Source organism: Culex pipiens, chromosome 2, assembly GCF_016801865.2.
Source record: "Culex pipiens pallens isolate TS chromosome 2, TS_CPP_V2, whole genome shotgun sequence".
Taxonomy (NCBI): Eukaryota; Metazoa; Arthropoda; class Insecta; order Diptera; family Culicidae; genus Culex; species Culex pipiens.
This window is the reverse complement of record NC_068938.1, coordinates 173,833,800-173,849,631: the sequence shown is the minus strand read 5'-3', so window position 1 is coordinate 173,849,631 and position 15,832 is coordinate 173,833,800. Positions and strand designations below refer to the sequence as shown.

Below are 15,832 nucleotides of genomic sequence, written 5' to 3'. Positions count from 1 at the left end.
ACATTTTTTTTTCGAAACCCCAATAATACTAGTAGTGAGAATTTGTAATCCAAGATGCTGGTCAACATGGTGGTGAAGAAATATTGAGCAAATCCATTTAGTAATGTAACAAGCAATCAATCACTCAAATGGGGTCGCTAAATTCGAATTTGATGTAAAGATTTTGTTCATGATTCGATTACCCGAAGCTTCCACAAATTTCGAAAAAGTGTCCACGTGCTTTATTGATAGACCATAAAGTTGTAAAATGGTTTTCTAATTTGTTTAAAATCGATTGTACAAGTTTGTTCAATGAATGTTTGAATTTTAAAATAATAATTAGTATTTTTGGCTCCCTGATTTTTTTTGGTGAAATTTTGAAGGGAGGGGAAAAAAATTAAAAAATATTTCTATTTGCTTGATTTTGAAAACACAACTTTGTCTTGGAAAATTTTGATCGCTTTGCTTCAAAAACCAAATCAAATTATTCGCTCTACAGCATTGCTTTGGCGTTCTCGATTACGAGACTCCTACTCGAAACTAAGTGTCCGAAGGCTTGATTGTTGAGGCAATTGCAAACCTCTTTTTACACCTGAGCTTCCATCCACCCCGGGATTCGAACTGACGACCTTTGGATTGTTAGTCCAACTGCCTACAAGCGACTCCACCGAGGCAGGACCCAGGGAGACGACTCCTACACCTGGACTGAGCTAACGACCTAACCTTTTTAGGTTAGTCCGGGGCCAACATTTACTTCCCGTCCGACGGAAGGCGTGATCAGACAAATCTCGTCTAAAAAATGCCACCGGGACCGTCTGGGATCGAACCCAGGCCGACTGGGTGCTTTGATTCAGTTAATATTAATTAATTTTAACAATTTGCTGGAAGTTGCATGTTTTTAAAATTTTAAGATTATAATTTCGGGTAATTTTTTTTTTAAAATATGTTCCAATATAGTTTTGAATATTTGACCCTAAATTGTTTCATAAACTATACACGAATTCTTTGAAAAGAGTTCTATCACTCAATTTCACACACCTCAAGGACTGCAAATTCCATTGTTATTGTGTATATCACACCAATTGTCACACAAGCGCTCACAAACGAGACAAAGAAGAGTCAAGCCCAACTTCAGTACAGAAAAAAACAGTACCCCCTCTCTCTCTCTCGCATGTAATCCTCCCCATCCACATTAGCATTACCGATCATCACAATCCTTGAGCCTTCAGGGTCGTCCCGCGTATGCGTGCCTGTGTGAATCGCTGAAAGTAACAATCCGCGCATACACACTCGCGTAAATTCACATGGCGTCGTCGGTGTCGACGCGACGCCGCAAATCTAGGTCATCTTGACTTGGCGGCGCATCTCTTGTTACTTCTAGCTAGCAGCAGTCGTCGTCGTCGTCCGGCCGGCGCAGTTCACTTTTTGTTGTTGCTCATTTGCGAACGCACTAAACACCCGTTCACCTACACGCCACACACACGTGTTTTTGTACGTTCTGGCCGAGTCCTCCAAGGTGTGATGTGAGCAGTCGGCCGGACTTGTGTCATTGACGATCGATTTCTGTGAAGGCCAAGAAGTTTTCATTTCTGACAAACGTGCGCGCAGCTAGTTTCTTGTTCGAGTACCGTGCGACTCCATCAAGGTGAAAGTGAGATAAACTTGGAAACATTTTGAGAGTGTAATAAATTTAATTTGAAATTTTGGCAACTAGAATCATGCTTTTATGTTTTGTGACACTCCTTGCTTATTTTTAAGGATTATTATCATTTAAAAATATTTACAAACTGGATTTAACTTAATAAATAATATAGTGGGTTGTTTGGGTGAGACTTAGAAAACATCAATTTCTCTATTTTTAAACCTATGCCGAGAATTTTCTCAGTTTTTTAAAATATTTTTTTCGAAGGTGTGCAAACATGGGCACTAATTTAAAAAAATGAATAACTACGACTAATCTCAAAAAATTACCTAAAAATGGCTATAACTTGAAAACGGTGCACTTTATCAAAATTACAGTAAAGTACTTTTTGATTGCAAATTCTATTTTACATCGAAAAATGAAGTTAAAAAATTTTTGCGACCAATTTTTGATTTTTTTGAAAAAAAATCAGTTTTGCTTAAAAAATTCATAACTCGGTCGAAGATATTTTGCACATTCTTGAAATTTCTGTAAAGTTGGCATTTGATGTCCCCTAAAACATACAAAAAATAAATAAAAAAATAAAAAGTGTTTCTTTGCAAATAAAGTTTTAGTGACAAAAAGTGGAATTGGAAATCTCCAAAAAAAATTTTACTTTGTATCTTTTTTTCAGTGTAGTCCTTATCCATACCTACAACTTTGCCGAAGACACCAAATTGATAAAAAAAATCGTTGAAAAGATACAGATTTTTTAATTTTCATTTAATCATTTATTTTTTTTTAATCATTTTTGTATGGACAGCTGCCAAATTTGAATGGAAATTATATGGACAAACTAATGATGCAAAATGGCTTCTTTTGGCATACCGAGGGAACCAAAAAAGTTTCAGCCGGATTAAAAAATGCAAAATAAATAGAATGATTGAAATCTCAAAGAATTGCTCACTTTTCAATGTTCCAATGAGAAAATTTTTATAAAATTTTCTCAGCTTTCCAAAAATAATTTTTGCCTCAAGAATTATTTTTTAAATCAAATCAAAAATTTATACCTAAAAGTAGGTCTAACATGAAAACTTCACATTTTATCAAAAAAATGTAAAGTAGATTTCGATTGCAAATTCAATTTTGTTAAAAAAAAATATTTTAATTATTATTTTGTCCAGATTTTCGGAATTTTCCCTCTAAGTAGGGGATGATGCTAAATCTGGTTTAAGAGATATGATTTATTTTGAAAAAATATTGCTTTTTTTTGTAAAATATCAAAAATCTGAAATAAAAAAAATGCTTTAAAATTATTTTTTAAACAAAATTGAATTTGCAATCGAAAATTACTTTACAACTTTTTGATACAATTTCCGTTTTTTTTATGTTATAGCTACTTTAGGTATATATTTTCGATTATTTTTTTTGAGATTTAGAGTTAAACAAAATAATTCTTGAAGGAAAAAAAATATTTTTGAAAACCTAAGTTAATTGTATGTATTTTTGAGGTTATTTAAAAAATATTGCAAAATTTCAACTTTTAGTGATGAAAAGTTTAATAAAAAAAATGTTTTTTTTTCGTGTACCTTTCCATTCCAAAAAGTCATCAAATCGATCAGAAAATCCATTCTCAAGATAAAGAATTTCATAAATTTACATGACCACTTGTACCATTTGTATGACCATTTGTATGACCATTTGTATGGAAACTTGTATGGAAAACTAATGATGCACAATGACTTTTTTTGACAACGGGCAGTGTTGCAAATGAGCGATAGAAAAGCTATCAATAGATTATCTCTGCACCAAAAATATCTGAGAGTATAGCGACCGTCACTATAGCTTGTGAGATCTCTTCTTGTGTCTCGTGATTCCCAGCGATGTCATTCTCTCTCTATCACTCCTTCCCTTTTCCTCGACTTGCGCTCTCACCGCTGAGTCTCTCAATCTCTCCGAAAACTGCAATGAGAGAACGCGAGATGGCGATTAGGAGCCGACCACGCATGACGTCCCGTTAAACTACGTTTGCGAAATTGGTTTTGTGGCGGCTTTTGTGGTTAAACGCTGTTGCGGTAGGATGATCGTGGAAGCGGGAATGAGAGAGAAAAGAAAAATGTCAATCGCGAGTGGGTAAACACGAAAACGTGTTCGGCTATATTCGGCGCTGAGAGTTTCAATGAGGAGAGAAGATCAGTTGTATTTGAGGCATGATTATTCAGGCGGGATAATTGTAGTTGCTGAGAGCTGATATTTTGATATTTTAACAACCCTGACAACGGGAATGCATGACCAAAATTTTATCCAAATAAAAAAAATAAAAGTTTAAAAATCGCTAAAAAATGCGAAATCGTAGAAAACTACTCTAATTGATTTGTGTATATTTGTATGTATCTATCAATTAGTATCTTGGCCTTTGCAAGACTTGATCATGACAATGACTTGATCTTAAATTAAAAAAATAAATAAGATTATTGATTAAAAATCAATTCTATAATATGTAATTAACCATAAAGATCACGAGGTAACACTACAATCCCGAAGGTTACCTTACGTAACGTATCCTATCCTTGAATCCATCACAGCTGTCGTATCATCACAACCCAAGATAGCGCGCGCCACACTGATCACATCAAGTCCCACCTCTCCATACCATTTGCCCATCATCTCTGCATTGTCAACCCTACGCCACGGCCATTATTTAAGTTCCCGGAAAAAAACCTCTCGTCGATTGTGCACACGTTCCGGCTCGCTTGCAGTTACTAACTGCCAAGCCACAACTGCACTTGCCGTCACTTCTTGTCCCATACTTATGCAAATTAGCCCTCTAATCTATGGTCACACAGTGCTTTGGAAGTCATCGATAACGCCCGCTGAACACACATCTTCCCTCAGGGAGGGAGGTTCCCAAGAGTTGCAGGTCTCTTCTTACGTAAAAAGCGTCAACTCGTAGTTGTTTTGCTTCCAGAAATGTAAGACGCCAAACTGAGAGAACACGCGCCCGGTGAGCGCGGTTCATTCCGATGCAGATGCATCTTGCATTTATTATTTTTTGTGTGAGGGTAGCTTACAAGTGTGGTGTGGCTGGATGGGTTCTAGCAACAAGTGCGGTGTTTGTTGTCTCTGAAGAGATCACACACAAATACCGCAGCAACTCTGTACTGGCAGGTCGGTCCGGTGCAACAGAGTGTGTGGCTTATGATCATCATCGTTGGTGCAGCGGTGGTCGAGAGTTTGGTACTGGACTTCATCAGAAGTAGAATGAAAACTGAGATTCACTTACATTCACCTGGAGACGATGATTTTAGCGGGTTGCAGACTGGATTTCACCATGTGGACAACACGGGAAGTGTTGATAATCCTTTTTTTAAAGGGGATAAGGGAAAATCTCCAAAGAAATCAAACAGATTGTTCTCAACTTTCGACCGCGACTGTACGGCGATGCAGCGAAGTCTCTACTGTGCTGGAAGATGATGATGGCTTGATGGCAGGCGCAAAAAAGCCTTGAGCCAAGCTAGCTTCCGTAATGCAGCCGGTCGGTCGTCAATGCAATTTCAAACGATCAATCTAGCCATAGAAAGAGAGCGCAATACATCCGATCCCAGAGTTGGTTGGATCGCTGGACGGAAGAGGAGTTATGGGAAGACGAGAGTTGTGCGGAACTGGTTAACTGGGAATAAAATATTGCTCATTTCAAGGTTAAGCTGAACGCTGGAGGGTGCCACCATTACCACCCCTTTGGGACAGGTTTGTGCATCGGGTTGTACGCGAAGAAGAGGAATACTGTGAAGAGAACAAACACGTCAGGCGCCGGAAAACGTGACGGTTCTCTCTATCGTACGGACTTGTTTGTGGTTTTTCAAGAGGTGTGATTAAAGAATAAATAAGACGTTTAGTATGCCCAAGGTGAAAAAGTCGAGATGACTTGATGATTTCTGAAGTTAGAGTTATTGTCTGGATACTTGGGTGGTGATCCGGAACAAGAATCCGGATATTGATCACATCTGGATAGACTGACCAAGATCTAATTGAGATCTCTGGTATAACGAAGACGTATGAAGCTGTTTGTCAACTAGTATCACTTGGAAACATTGAGTTCAGAGCATCTCTTCTAAGTACCTATTACAAAATTGGGATATTATGAGTGAAAAATGGTAGCTGCATAGTTTAGTTCTACGGATTATTCTGATTTTACATATCCGACGTACTTTGCAATTCCAGAGATACTCTAATCCAACTGACCTCAAATATTCCCTGCCACGTGTATGATAAACTCTACCGATCCACGCAAGAGATTCCGTAGTTGTGTTCGCATCTCCAAGCTCGAGCTCCTTACTTGGCGCTGACGGCGGGGGCGGATGGTCGCGGCCACTCATAAATAATTAATTGTAGTGCATCTTGGACGGACACTACCATTAGTAACGCGTGAATCCAGATGATGCAAGTCGACTTTGGGATCGATTCCCTTTGTGTTCGTATGCCTCTCTCGGCTAGATCTCGTAGCAATTCTGCGCAACGCGCAGATAAGCGAGTGCATTCTTCCATGCGAATTACTACATTCTGGCATCATCCATGAGTCACTTCTGAGTAGAACCTCGGTGCAGTTGCAAATGTGGATCAACGCGCGCGCGCTGATCTTCCGACTGACTAAGTTGAATCACATTTTAATTCGATTAACGCCCCGCGATGCAAGGCAACGGCACACAAGTTTCTTGAACTAATATATCAGAGGAGGCACATAATACGGTTTACTTGGAACTGCTGCAGCGAGAAGTTCTGAAGCAGGTCAATCGACGATAAGTTTCACTGTGCCGCTCACCACCCGAGGCATTCGACAAATCTAAAAGTTCACCACACTCGGTACAGTTCACCGCAAAAATTAGCAATCAATTTTTGGTTCACTGAGCATTGAAAAAGACTGCTAAATGAAAACAAAACAAAATCGAATTATACAGAATCGCCAACTTTGGGAAAAAGAGGGGGGATTCCAAACCGTTTTCCAAACTGCCATTGCACCGAATATTCATTTGGGGAGTGCAAAAACAAAAAAATGTGGTATAAATTGGAGCTTCTCGAGCTGATTCTGTAGAGAAGAAGAAGAAAAAGCATTTCGGATTGACTGGATTTAAAATGGAGATTTGAAGGAGAATGGTGCAGCATTAGCAAAGCAATGCTAACGGCTATGGAATTCGGTATGATGTTTGCTGACACACTTTTGGAGAGTGAGCTTGGGCGGTTGTTGACCCCAGCATTTTTTCGACTTTTTTTGTTAGACTGTCTGTACAAAAGTGCAATGGAAGTATTCGAAAAGCTGTATCTTGAGAAGAGATTTTTTGATCTATTTGTTATCTTTGGTGAATTGGAAGTTTATGCTCAACCCTGAAAAAAATATTATGTTCTATATAAAATTATCCAATTTATGAATACCTTTCACTCTCGATAAAATAAAACTTTTGAACTATAGTGTAAAACAAACTAAAGCAAATTTTAGAAAAATTCCCGAGAGAAACACCCTTCAAGAGCAACAGGGCCGCACTAACAAAAAGCTTCAGTGAAAATGTATTACTTGAGGGCGAAAGTTATGATTTTTTTTAAATGATTGATTTAAAAATAAGTGTCAAAAGTACGCTCAATTACAAAATAAAAATATTTTTTTGATGTAAAATCAAAGTACTTTGTGAAATTTTGATTAAGTGCATAGTTATCTAGCTGTAATTATTTCCAGGGTTTTACTAAATGTGTCTTTTTACAATGTCATCTGAGAAAAAAATATATCCAAACATCCCAGAAAATTGTCTACAATTTTCTTTTTACTATTGTTGATTCAAGCTTTGGGTACTGAGATCGGCCTTATTAGTTATCGCTTTTCAATTGGCGATGTTTTAGAAACTATGGGTCCGATTTTGGATTAAAAAAAAAAACATTTTGAATTTTTCTCATCTATCTTATTGTTTTTTTTTTTACAGTGAATAAATAACGACAAACATTTCAATTAGTCAAAATTGTAATTGTCATAATTGTCGTAATTGTCAGTTATTTTTTTGTTGCTACATTTGTTTTCTTAATGGTCCTGATCTTAACCTTAAATTTGTCGAAAAAAAAAACAAATTGATCAGAAAATCCCATCTCCAGATGATGGTTTCAACCGGGGATCAGATTTTCAATGTTTCAATGGAAAAGTTTCCGAAAAATTTTCGATTTTTTTACCTAAAACCATATTTAGATTTTGCCACAAATTTGCACTGATTTTGGGATTTATTTTATTCTTAAATCTTATTAGATTGTCCCGTTTAAAATTTTACATTCTTGTTGTTTACCCTCTACTACCCAAATTTGTTTTAAAGATTTTTATTTTTCCCGTGTACAGGAGGTTATTTTGAGCAACTTTTGTTCTACGGAAAACTAAACTTCTCGGGTGAGTTTTCAAAAAGCCGTAAGAGCCACCGTGACCTGCGACACTATTTTTAATTTTTCTTCGAATTGAAACGAATTTTCATTTGGGTAATTCTCTACCAACTCACACGAAATCGGGAAAAGTTGCCCCGACCCCTCTTTGATTTGCTTAAAACTTTGTCCTAAGGGGTAACTTTTGTCCCTGATCACGAATCCGAGGTCCGTTTTTTGATATCTCGTGACGGAGGGGCGGTACGACCCCTTCCATTTTTGAACATGCGAAAAAAGAGGTGTTTTTCAATAATTTGCAGCCTGAAACGGTGATGAGATAGAAATTTGGTGTCAAAGGGACTTTTATGCAAAATTAGACGCCCGATTTGATGGCCTACTCAGAATTCCGAAAAAACGTATTTTTCATCGAAAAAAAACACAATTTTTTTTTAATTCTCCCATTTTCCGTTACGTAACTGTAAAATTTTTTGGAACATGTCATTTTATGGGAAATTTAATGTACTTTTCGGTATTCGGTGCCCTCTCTCCGTGCCATACCTTCACACTTAGGAGACCCGGGAGGCGGAGTCTTGTCGCAAAAAGAACGATACACGCCTGTGGAACCGTAGACGAAACCGCAAGGTTTAAGAGGGCCACATTATAAGGTGTTACGTCGATTCCGATTTCGAATCTACATTGACCCAGAAGGGTCATCTTTTCATTTAGAACAAAATTTTTCATTTTAAAATTTCGTGTTTTTTCTAACTTTGCAGGGTTATTTTTTAGAGTGTCACAATGTTTGTAGAGCAGACAATTACAAAAATTTTGATATATAGACATAAGGGGTTTGCTTATAAACATCACGAGTTATTGCAATTTTAGGAAAAAAAAGTTTTGAAAAAGTTACTTTTTGCGTTTCTCTTTGTTTCGTCGTCCGTGTCTGTCGCGGGTGACCATGAACGGCAATGATCAATGATGACCAACATTTACAAAACTTTTTTTTCGTAAAATCGCGATAACTCGTGATGTTTATAAGCAAACCCCTTATGTATATATATCATTTTTTTTGTAATTGTCTGCTCTACAACTTTGTAGAACATTGTTACACTCTAAAAAATAACCCTGCAAGGTTAGAAAAAACACGAAGTTTTAAAATGAAAAATTTTGTTCTAATGAAAAAATGACCCTTTTGGGTCAATGTAGATTCGAAAAGTACATTAAATTTCCCATAAAATGACATGTTCCTAAATTTTTTACAGTCGAGTAACGGAAAATGAGAGAGTTTTTAAAACTGTTTTAGTGTTTTTTTTCGATGAAAAATACGTTTTTTCGGATTTCTGAGTACGCCATCAAATCGGGCGTCTTATTTTACATAAAAGTCCCTTTGACACCAAATTTCTATAGACCGGCCCGTGGCATAATGGCTATGGCTCCCGCCTCATAAGCGGAAGGTTCCGGGTTCGATTCCCGACCGGGCTCCTTGAAATTATTCGACTATAATTGAACTTTGAATATAAAAAAAAAAACAAATTTCTATCTCATCACCGTTTCAGGCTGCAAATCATTGAAAAACACCTCTTTTTTAGCATGTTCAAAAATGGAAGGGGTCGTACCGCCCCTCCGTCACGAGATATCACAAAACGGACCTCGGATTCGTGATCAGGGACAAAAGTTACCCCTTAGGACAAAGTTTCACGCAAATCGAAGTAGGTTCGGGGCAACTGCTGTGTGAGTTGGCGGAGAATTACCCATTTATCTTTAGTTTAGAGCACTTGAAGGACGTGTAGATGAACAATCTCAAGCATTTTCGAAATAGTTTTTTCGTAAGTAGGTCGAGTACCGTGGCAAAAAGGGCTTTGTTTACCAATGGCTTTTACGTCTTTTTGAAAACTAATCCGAGACTTTCTGATTTTTTTCATATTTTAACAGTCACTTTTTCAATTTTTTGCTTGTTTTTCAAATTTTCTGGTCTAGAATGGAACCATTATCATTTAATTTTTTTTTTAAATCGTTGCGGCAGTCTGGGATACTACAAAAATTACTGCATACTTCTTTTTACCTTGAATATGGGAAATGTAAGAAAAAAACTTACTTAAGAAAAAAACACAGCCAAAGTTGACCCCTAAAAAATAATTATTTTAAAACATTGTCAAAGTCACATAAAACAAGTAAAACTTCCAACCCTAAAATTTTCTAGAGTTCTTTTCCAGTGCTTTTCAAAGATCAAAAATTTGATGTAAATTTGATTGTTGGCGATTTTTTAGATCAAAGCCCTTCTAAAGCCGGGGTTGGCTTTAGAGGGTTAATTATTTGGTTTGAATTCATAAAAAATCAATGAGCCACAAAAAACTATATTTTTAAAATTTAAAAACAAAAATTAATAAAATAATAATAAAATAAGCATATAAAAAAATCAACTAGGATGGATGGAATTATCTGATCGATTTAGTGTCTTCTGCAAAGTTGTACGTTATGATAAGAACAATTCATAAACACAGCTGCATTTTAAAAAAGTAGCTACTTTTCGAACTATTTTTTTATGAATGGTCCAAAAACCTATGTTTATGCAAAGCAAAATTAAGTACAAATTTCAAATAAAGATATTTTTTTAAATCATAGCCTTTCAAAAATATTGAACATGCTTTTAAATGTAAAATTAAATTTGCTATTCAAAAGTACTCTAATGTTTTGTGAGGAATTGCACCGATTTCAAATTAAAGTAATTTATTTTTCTCAATTTTAGTTATTTGGCGTGATGTGATGTATATCAGCATCTATTTGTCGGATTTAAAATAAAAATTAAACTATTTTTATAATTGTGGTTTGGTTGAGCGTTTTAGCAGAATGCATTACTATGAATACAAAGAGACGAGTTTTTCGAGTTGTAAATAAATAAAAATCTTATTTTTTTCCTGAAGACGTAAATTGGGTTAAAAAAATTATTCAAATTATTTTTTTTATTTTGATTTCCGCGATTCTTTTAATCTATACTTTGCTTACCTCAAAAGTTTTCTTGAAACTAAGGTTTTTGAACTCTTAATTTTTGGCGACAAAAAATTTAAAAAATATTTGCAACGACCTAATTGTGTTTTGTAGATGCTGTCTCCATAAGAAAAAAATATATGATCAAAAATTGTTTAATTCTAGAGTAAATTTTCAAAAGGTCCTATGCGACAAAAGTAAACAAACTGAGTTATTTATTGCATGAAATTCTGCAAGCCGAAAACTACACGTTCCGCTGATCCAATTTATTAAAAGCCTTTTATTTTTTCAGTTATTGATAAAATACAAAACAACCTAAAACGATTCTCAATAAATTCTACACCAAATAATTATAGGTCGTTTTACCACGTGGGAGTCCTATGTGCATTTGGGTCAAACGTGCACATAGAACCTTAGCAATTCAACTTATGATCCATTTATATCATTTTTCAATTATCATGCATATACGCTCATATCAAAATTACCAAGGTGCATGATTTTTAGTTAATTTGTTAAGTCGTTTTTTATGAAACTCTGAAACTAAAATATTTTGCAATCTTCATGTTTGTCCAGTCCTTGCGCAACGTGTAGTCATCAGCTGATCGAGAATATGAAATGTTTCAATGCTTGCAGTGCGAGAGAGAGAAACCGTTAGGAGAGAACATCGACCAATCAGCGCTCTCGTACGCATCTGTCAGATAGGTTCATGGAAAATCATCCTATCCGACAAGGTAAACAATCTTGCACATAGGAATTTTCATGTTTGCGGCTTTTCAGTTGTTTAAATTTGCTTTTTTGGTTTTAAAAGTGCTTTAATCTTATCATAAGCCGAATACTTGTGTCCAGGTAAGTTTTTCCTAGAAAATAATGCGATGACTGCGTTTTGGCAGCTGATAATTAAATTTAAAAAAGTGTTTCTTGCGTTTAATTTCATATTTCATTCCAGATGTGTGGCGCCCGGGATTGGACGGCATCGTGCGAAAGGACGCCGTAGGGACGAGGATTCGCCGAAGGCCATCCTGAACCGGCTGACCGGTCACGTCCCGTGTGCGGCCAACAGGTACGCCTCGCTGGCCAGCGTCGACTCCATGAAGGACTTTGTGGTCCAGCTGGCGCGACTGTCGCCCTCGCGAAGCTACATCGTCGTGCTGGAGAACGCCGAACGGGTGCGCGACATGGACCACAACGTGCTGCCAATGTTGCTGCGACTGCCGGAGGTGACCGGGCTGAACGTGTGCGTGGTGCTCGTGTGGGATTTGCCGTTTGAAAAGTACTTTGTCAGGACGGGGCTCGCGCCGGTAGTGAAGCTGTTTGTGGCCGAGTACAGCAAGAAGGACATTCTGGTGATTCTGATGAACGATTTCGAGGCGGTGCGGGAGCAATTAAGGATTGAGTTGGAGTAAGGGTTATTTTGGATGTTTTTGGGCGATTTGTGATACTGATTGGTTGTACTTTTTAGGTCCTACAACGTGCCAACTTGTCGGAGGAGGAAATTGATAAGCGTCTGAAGATTGTGGAGATGCTGACGCCCGATTTCTACGAAAACTACCTCAACATCTTCCTGAACGTGTTCTTCAAGGTGTGTCGCGACTTGAAGGAGCTGCAGCTGGTTGCGCTCGAGTGCTTCCACAAGTACTGCGAACCGGTGCTGGACGGGACGATTGCCGCGGACGACGTGACCCGGCTTTGGCGGAATATTTCTAAAACCATGAAACTTGCCCTCGGGACAATCTTCATGCGCATGGGGAACGTCAACCAGGAGATGCTACGTCCCATCACCGTCGACGGCCAGACTTCTTCGGAATCCGTCGAGTAGATGCAAACGATGAAGCGGCTGGCGCAAAACCTGGAACTGCCCTTCTACGCCAAGTTCCTGCTGATTGCGGCGTACCTCGCGAGTCACAACGCCGCCAAGGAGGACAAACGACTGTTTATGAAATATCACGGCAAGCAGAAGAAGCGCCTCCAGTCGGTCAACGCAAAGGCCAAGGTGTCGGAGAAGATGGCCACCCAGCTGGGACCGAAGGCGTTCACCATCGACCGGCTGTTGGCCATCTTTTACGCCATTCTGGACGAGAAGGTCGGCCTGACGTGCAACTTGCTGGCGCAAATCTCAACGCTTATTCATCTCAAGTTCCTGAACTTTGCCTCCGGCGAGGGAACCATCATGGACGGCAACGCGCGACTTCAGTGCACCGTACGAATGAACTTTATCGTGCACATCGGCAAGATGGCCGGCTTTAACGTGAGACAATACCTGTGCGATTTCTTCTAAGCTTGCGCTTGCGTGTGTTTGTATTTATTAAACTCAACTTGTTACTATTTTCAATAAATATTGCGGTAAATCCGAGATGTGAATCGTTTCGCTGAGGGTGGTGTCGCGGGACCGCAGCTGAAAGAGGCCATTCTGGAGACACTGGTCGCGCAGCAGCATTCAGTACGGGACGGCTATCGAGTCGAGGTGGTGCAGCTGTTTGGCCAGGGAACGACCGCCGTTACGCTCGGAGCAGTCGAGCACGGGAAGGTTCGCTTTGCGCAGCACGTTGCACAGGTGTTTGGCCTGGTCACGCAACTCCGGCAACAGGGCGGGGTCTGGAAAGCGAGAAAGACAGTTACAACTCAAATCAGAAACAAGAACGCAGTACTTACTGTCGGAAAGACACACGATGCCACACTTGAACGGCGTCAGCTTGCGGTGAACCCTCACGCTTGCATCGCCGCCACTTTCAAACGCATCCAGCACGATCTGCAGCGTGGCCACTTCGACGCACTGACGCAGCCGCAGCATACTGGGCCGAATCCTTTTACTGCTGGTTCGGCCCACCTTGATTCGAAAGTCCCCCAGGTCTTCCTCGAGGGCGGCGGCGTCCGCCGGAAAGAGTTCCAGCTGTTCCAGCGTGAGTTCCTCTCCGCCAAGGCGACTCTTGATGGCGACGGATTAAACGCGCGTGTCCGCGTCCTGGCGGGGGTCCGAAATGAAGAACCGGCCCGGATCGCACACGTACCGCATCCACCAAATCTTGCGCTGACGTTGGACCTTGTACATGAACTCGCTGGAGGTCGACGGGTTGATCAGGTATCGGCAGGAGAGCGTGTGACCTTGGTCCAGATTAAGGGTCAAGGAATCATTCAAGGGAACCTTCCCGTTCGCAAATCGCTCCTCAATAAATCCTTTCTCAATAATTATTGATTCTATGTTCCCAAATCTGTTTCTTTTTCTGTTATATTTAGTAACTACCGAAATAAAATTTTTACATCTTTTTAAACTAACAATACCAAATTTGGCAAAAAAAATGTTGGTCAAACTTAACACTTAATCTTCTTCGGGCGGAACCACCGGAGCTGGAACGCTTACGATGCCGCAGACAGTCCTCCGTAACACTCGCGATCGATTCTCGCCTGCTAATTGCTCCACTGTGCGGATACCGATCCGAGGACGACGAAGAGTGGGACAGCTTTCGGTGGCGTTCCTTACGGTGGTGCTTCGAGGACAGCGAACTCGACGATTTACCCGACGAAGATCTGTGCTTGTACCGATGACGGTCCTTTTCCCTGGATCGCGGATCGAGTGCCGATTCCGGCCTTTATTCTCGTACCACTCGCCATTCGACCGGTGCTTGTCCTTCTTACTACTGATGCAACTTCCATCACTACTGACGACGAGTGAGTCTCTACCCACTGAACTGCCACAGCGAACCGCCTTCAGGACACCTAAAACCAAAATTCCTAATTAACTCGAATCACGCAATCCAACAAATTCAACTTACCAGCGACAGCCAAGTGGTTGCTTGCTCATTTTCTTTTTACACTCCTGCAGTCCCCAGCTCGTCTTCTCGTTCCGGCCAGCACCTGAACTCTAATTTATCACTCTGCAACAAGAATCTAGCCCCACATTGGAAAATAATCTAAAAAAACATTCAAAAGCTTGAACAATATTAAAAGTTCTATCCGCACCCAGGCAAAGAATGTTTACATTGTCGTATAGGTTGATTTGTCAGCACCTATCTGACAGATGCAGACGAGAGCGCTGATTGGTTGTTTTTCTGTCCTAACGGTTTCTCTCTTTCGCACTGGAAGCATTGAAACATTTCATACTATCAATCAGCTGTTACCTACACGTTGCGTGAGGATTGGGTGATCATATTTATTTGAAAAAAGTTGTTATTTTTTAATCAGGATTTAAATTTAATCTTGAAAAGTCCAATGTGCAATACTACACGAGTTTGGTCCAATGTGTTAAGTCCTATGTGCAAAATTTGACCTATAAAACGTGTCCTATGTGCACTCATAGGTCGTATGAAACAAATTTCTTCAGAAATCAGTTTAAACTAGACTTTTGATTATTCCTGTTAAATACACTTAAAAAGCATCATGCTAGGTCCACTTGGGCGTTTTTAGAATTGAAAAAAACTCAACCGTGTTTAAATGGGATTTAAAAATGTTCCACAAAACTTCGACGTGAAATTTCTCAGAATGAGGATTTTGCAGATAGGACCTTTTGAAAATTTACTCTAGAATTAATAAATTGACGATATCTTGTAAATGCCAAGAAACTTAATTAATGTGGATAGCTTTATTTGAAAATTTATAAATTAAGTCATTTTTTTTAAAGCAGATAAAAAAAAAATATGTTTTAAAAAACATCTAGGTGATCTCAAAATTTTTATTTATTGAGGATTTTAAGCAAGAGTAAATAAGCTCAATAACTTAAATCGCGAAAGCAATTCCCAATAATAGGCCAGTTGTTTCCAAGTCCGATTTGACCCGGTCTTTATAATTTAACGATCCATAAAAAAGTCCTCTCCCCTCGTTTTTACAGCCTCCCCGTACCCTTCTTCCAAAAGGTCTCTTCACAATGCACTGCTT

General features: G+C 39.0%; 2 protein-coding genes and 1 pseudogene across 4 annotated transcripts in view; 1 reads left to right on the top strand and 2 right to left on the bottom strand.

Annotated features, from left to right (window-relative positions):
• Window positions 1–15,832, bottom strand: part of LOC120417006 (probable serine/threonine-protein kinase kinX) — a 110,994-nt gene that overhangs the window by 21,092 nt on the left and 74,070 nt on the right. The window lies entirely within an intron of this gene.
• Window positions 11,211–13,316, top strand: LOC120417007 (origin recognition complex subunit 5-like; annotated as a pseudogene).
• LOC120417005 (uncharacterized) lies at window positions 13,232–15,440 on the bottom strand. The gene is made up of 2 exons (XM_052709180.1): window positions 14,734–15,440; window positions 13,232–14,677 (listed from the first exon to the last, which is right to left on the bottom strand). The coding sequence occupies exon 2, from the start codon at window positions 13,752–13,754 to the stop codon at window positions 13,401–13,403; it is 354 nt and encodes a 117-aa protein (XP_052565140.1). The 5' UTR covers window positions 13,755–14,677; window positions 14,734–15,440; the 3' UTR covers window positions 13,232–13,400.